General features: G+C 39.4%; 1 protein-coding gene across 1 annotated transcript in view; it reads right to left on the reverse strand.

Annotated features, from left to right (window-relative positions):
• LOC119420710 (C2 domain-containing protein 2) overlaps positions 1–5,056 on the reverse strand; it is a 44,665-nt gene that overhangs the window by 11,396 nt on the left and 28,213 nt on the right. The window contains exons 11-12 of the mRNA XM_037688138.1: positions 2,183–2,424; positions 1,682–1,949 (exon numbers count right to left, since the gene is read on the reverse strand). Of these exons, the coding sequence (XP_037544066.1) occupies positions 1,682–1,949; positions 2,183–2,424 (510 nt within the window). The remainder of the gene's footprint in view (positions 1–1,681; positions 1,950–2,182; positions 2,425–5,056) is intronic.

Below are 5,056 nucleotides of genomic sequence, written 5' to 3' on the forward strand. Positions count from 1 at the left end.
TATATATACACACACATATATATACACACACATATATACACACACACGTATATATACATATACATACACACACACACATATATATATACATATACATACACACACACACATATATATACATATACATATACACACACACATATATACACACATATACACACACACACATATATACACACACATATACACACACACACGTATATATACATATACATACACACACACACATATATATATACATATACATATACACACACACATATATATACATACACATATAGATACACACAATATATTTTATATTCTCCTGCAGCTGTGGGCTGCACACAGGTGCAGCAGGTGCTAAATAATTTTAAACAATTTATTTTAAAGAAAAATTCCATACTGATCATGTGGCTCATCCATCAATCAGCTGTTGTGTGTCATGTCCAGTCTTACTTTGAAAAACAGAGATAGAGCGAGTCTATGAAAAACAAACCACGAAGTAGCGAGAAACTACTGTATATATATATATGTTTTAAAGTAATTTAGATAGCTTTGCTTTCTCTGCTCCTTTTCTGTCATGGCAATTAGTAAAAAGCAAAAACAAACAAACAAAAAATAATACTAAGCACTTGTTTGCCACCTAGTACTTGTATTTGTTTAAGACCCGTTTACTGTGAAGGTTCAGTGTGAAAACATACACTCTTATACAAACAACTTTATCTAATTAGAATTACATGAAATACTGTAAGAGAATGTACTACTGAGATGACTAAATGTATTTGAATGGATCTGTTTTGGGCAAAATTTGTATTTTTTGTCAACAAGCAGCATCAACAAGTCGCTGAGGGATTTGAATAGTGAATGTTTGTAGTTGTTGAGATGAGTGTTTTTCTGGGCTGGAATTCAACAGGAAATTCAAGTAAACTTTAATGATTTTGGTGTGAGATATTCAAGTGGGTAGAAGCTACACTGTATAACTTGTTTGTTTTTCTTGTCCCAGGCAGCACAGAGTGATGGATCCTGGCAAGTGAAGGGAGCAATTTTATGCAGTGGAGGAGCCAGGGGGTGGCCAATGGGGGCTTTGGCCTCCAAAGATTAATCTTCAGCCACCTCAATCATATGACAGAACTATACTTTTAAGCAATATAAAAACTAGAAAGCATAGTTTCCTCAAATGATTGGGGGTGGCTGTTTTATATATATGGTGGTGGCCATCTTGGATTTTGATGTGGCAACCCAATTATCGAAAGGAGCCTTTTTTCTGCCTCGATGCAGCCACACACCTAAATGGAAGTCAGTACCTCTCTTGTTTTTCAAGTTATCACACTCAAAACATGCTTGCATGGACAGAGGGAGATTATTTCCAATTCCCCCCTTTTTGCTCCACATCAGGACAAAAAAGGAGGTTTTTGTAGCTAAAGGCTAAGAACTATCTGTAACAGTGCTGGTGCGGTGGAAATATATTGAAACTATTATAAACTACAAAATAATAAATGAAACAAGTTTAGCACATTAAAGTGCAGTTTAACATTAATGTTTTTTAACATACAGAACCGTGTCAGTTTGGTTAGCCTGCAACTCCTTAATATCATGCCTAAAATGCACGTGGCAGAAAAGGCTTTAAGGTCTGATTGATCAAATATTAAAATACAAAACACCACTGTGTTTATCCACAGGTAACTGTGTGACTTCTCACCTCTGCCCTTCTTGCAGCTTGCCTCGGACACACACATGGAGAGTGAAGTATTGTCTAGCTCCTCTCCGGTTTGGCTCTCCCAGTCCTCCGGAGGCCGTCCCAGTCCAGTGGGGCCTTCCTGGGGCTCAGACTCCTCTGGAGGACTGCTGGTCCCTGATGCGATGGCTGTGGTTACATCCTGAGTGGAGCTGCTTTCTGACATCGAGGCATCCATCGCTGCAGCATAGCCTGCCATCAGAGCCAGCTCATCGTCCTGAGACAAGGGGGTCTGGTGGACACGGGGGTGGGGGTTACAGATTCTCATTTCATAAACAGTTTGTATTTGAGCCACGTTTTCCTTGGCAAAACCTCCAAGAGCTGCATGGCTTCAGTTAAAATCAAACACTTGACACTGATCAAACCTCAGGTTTTAAAAAGGTTTCTACTTTCTAACCTCATTATATTAAAACTCAAAAGTGAAGCAGTCAACAGAACGGTACAACGAAGAAACGAGGAACTTACTTTGGCGATGCCTGAGATGATGATGGTGCTCTTCTTCACGGGGGATTTGAGCTTCTGCTTGGCAGACTGGTGGAGTTGTCTGATTGCTGCTTCAGCGACTGGGTCGGTGCCGTTGAGAATGAGCAGCTCTGTGTCGGAGGAGGACAAAGCCTTGCTCACAGCGCCCCCCAGCATGGACACTTGTTCTGAAACCCGGCGCTCAGCCAGCTTGGGCTTGCTGTCCACTGGCTTCAGGGCTGGATCTGAGGAATCACAACACGCCTCAGTATATATTCAGATGCGTGTCATCAGAGTCCATTTGTGCTGAAATGACTGATCGGTAGTAAAATACAAGCGTCAAAAGTATTCATTAGGATGAGAAAATGTAAACCTGCGTCAACATAAATTAGATGAAATGTAACAGGTTAAACTCTTTGAACTTTTCCACATTTTGTTACGTTACAACCGCTACGTTCAAAGTATTCTCCTGGGGTTTCACGTGATACTCAACACAAAGTAGCACAAAATTGTGAAGCGGAAGGAAAATGATACTTGGTTCAATATTGTTTTTATTAATTTAAATCAGAATAAGGTACGTTGTGCATTTATATTCAGCCTCCTTGGCTCCGACACCTTTACCTAAAATCCAGAGCGACCAGTAGAGTCATCCAACAATAAACAGTCTAGCTGTGTGTAATTTATTCTCAGTATAAATCCAGCTGTTCTGTGAAGGCTCCAGAGGTGTTACAGAACATTAGTGCTCCAACAGCATCATGAAGACAAAGGAACACACCGGGCAGGACAGGTATACCGTTGATAAGTTTAAAGCAGGGTTAGGTTAAACAACAATATCCCAAGCGTTGAACTTTTCACAGAGCTCTGTTCAGTTCATCATCTGAAAATGGAAAGAGTTCAAAACAACTGCAAACCTTCCAAGACATGACCTTTCACCTAAACTGACAGGCCGGGCCGGAGATGATTAATCGAGGAAAGCATGACAACTTTGTAGAAGCTGCAGAGATCCACAGCTCAGGTAGGAAAAACCTGTCCACAGGACAACTATTAGTTGTACGCTCCGTGGATCTGGTCTTCATGGAAGAGTGGCATGAAGTGAGTCAGTGTTTAAAGAAAGTCATAAAGTCCTGTTTTCAGTTGGCCACAAATTGTAGAAGACAGGATACATAAAGAAGATGCTCTGCTCAGACCAGACCTAAACTTTGTGCTTGAATGTCAAACACTATGCGAGGGTTAAAACCAACATCGTGCTCCACCTTAAACACACCATCTCTGTGTTGGGATGCTTTTCTTCAGCAGGGAAGCTGGTCAGAGGTGATGGGAAGATGGATGGAGTGAAACACAGGACAGTCCTCGAAGAGAACACGAGGCTGTAAAAGACTGGACACGAGAAGAGGTCGACCTTCCTGCTGAAGAACAACAACACATCAGCCAGCGCTACCGTGGAATGGGTTAAAAGTTCAGCTGAGGTATAAAACTGGTAGAGACAAGCCCCAAAAGACCTGCAGCTGCAACTGAAGTGAAGTTGTGAAGATCCGTGGTTGTAACATGACAAAGTTTGGAAAAGTTCAAGGACGTAGGGTTTAAACTGGCATCTGAAGGCACTGCCCATACAACAAGGAAAACCAGCCTGGTATTTCTTTGGACTTCAGACGTTGAAATGATCTTACATGACGTTCATGTCTGTAATTCTTTAGACCAGAATAGAAACATAAAGTTAAACCATCTTTGACTTCATTCAAATTCAACTTTGAAAAGTTACTAAATTCAACTAACAGATCAGTTATGACCAACTATTCATGGTCAAACTGCAGGTGAGAAAATGTAAGACATTTTGCCGTGACTATTTTAAATCGTTAAACTTTTTTTTCAAGGATTACCGAGTGTTTTACAACCATGTCCAAAATACAACCACACAAAACGGGGAAAATTGGACTCAACTGAACGTCGCCTGAAGAACTGAAGATCGGCATTGAAGGAGTTGTAGTTGTTTTTAACCGAAACGAGTCAAAGACGTCTCGATAAGCCTCAAGGAATCGTGTCAACTTGTAAAAAAGAGGTATAAAAATATGTTTAATGTCTGAGAAGAAAAGCAGGGGCTCCTCTTGTGCTTCCTTTTTACGTATAAAAGCTTTGCAGGTGCTTTGCACTGAACCTTCAAAAGAACATTCTGTGGATTCATCACCAGACTGAGCTCAACGTACGGCTTTTCCAAAAAACAACCCTCAAGAGTACAGCATTATACGCCCGTCAACAAAATATTATATACCAATGCAGTAAACTGTAGCAACGGCCCAAACAAAAAAATACTTTGAATAACATTTAACCTTGATTGGCGACCTTGACCTTGGAGTTAGGATGAAAAGTGTATGCAACGCTATGTATATTGATGATGTGTGTACTACGATGTGGTAAATTATCTTGAGCGGGTCTGAAGTTATGGTCCAGAAAAGAAAAAGTATACAAACGTACGTACAAAGACTTTCACCAGATGTATGAACAAGTTTGTCATTTTGGACATTTTTAGATTATGACATATCTCACATATTATGACATATATCTCACAGATTATGACATATATCTCAGATTATGACATATATCTAATAGATTATGACATATCTCACAGATTATGACATATCTCACAGATTATGACATATATCTCACAGATTATGACATATATCTCACAGATTATGACATATATCTCAGATTATGACATATCTAATAGATTATGACATATATCACAGATTATGAAATATCTCACAGATTATGACATATATCTCACAGATTATGACATATATCTCACAGATTATGACATATATCTCACAGATTATGACATATATCTAATAGATTATGACATATATCTCACAGATTATGACATAT

Source organism: Nematolebias whitei, chromosome 14, assembly GCF_014905685.2.
Source record: "Nematolebias whitei isolate Nwh7 chromosome 14, NemWhi1, whole genome shotgun sequence".
Lineage (NCBI taxonomy): Eukaryota > Metazoa > Chordata > Actinopteri > Cyprinodontiformes > Rivulidae > Nematolebias > Nematolebias whitei.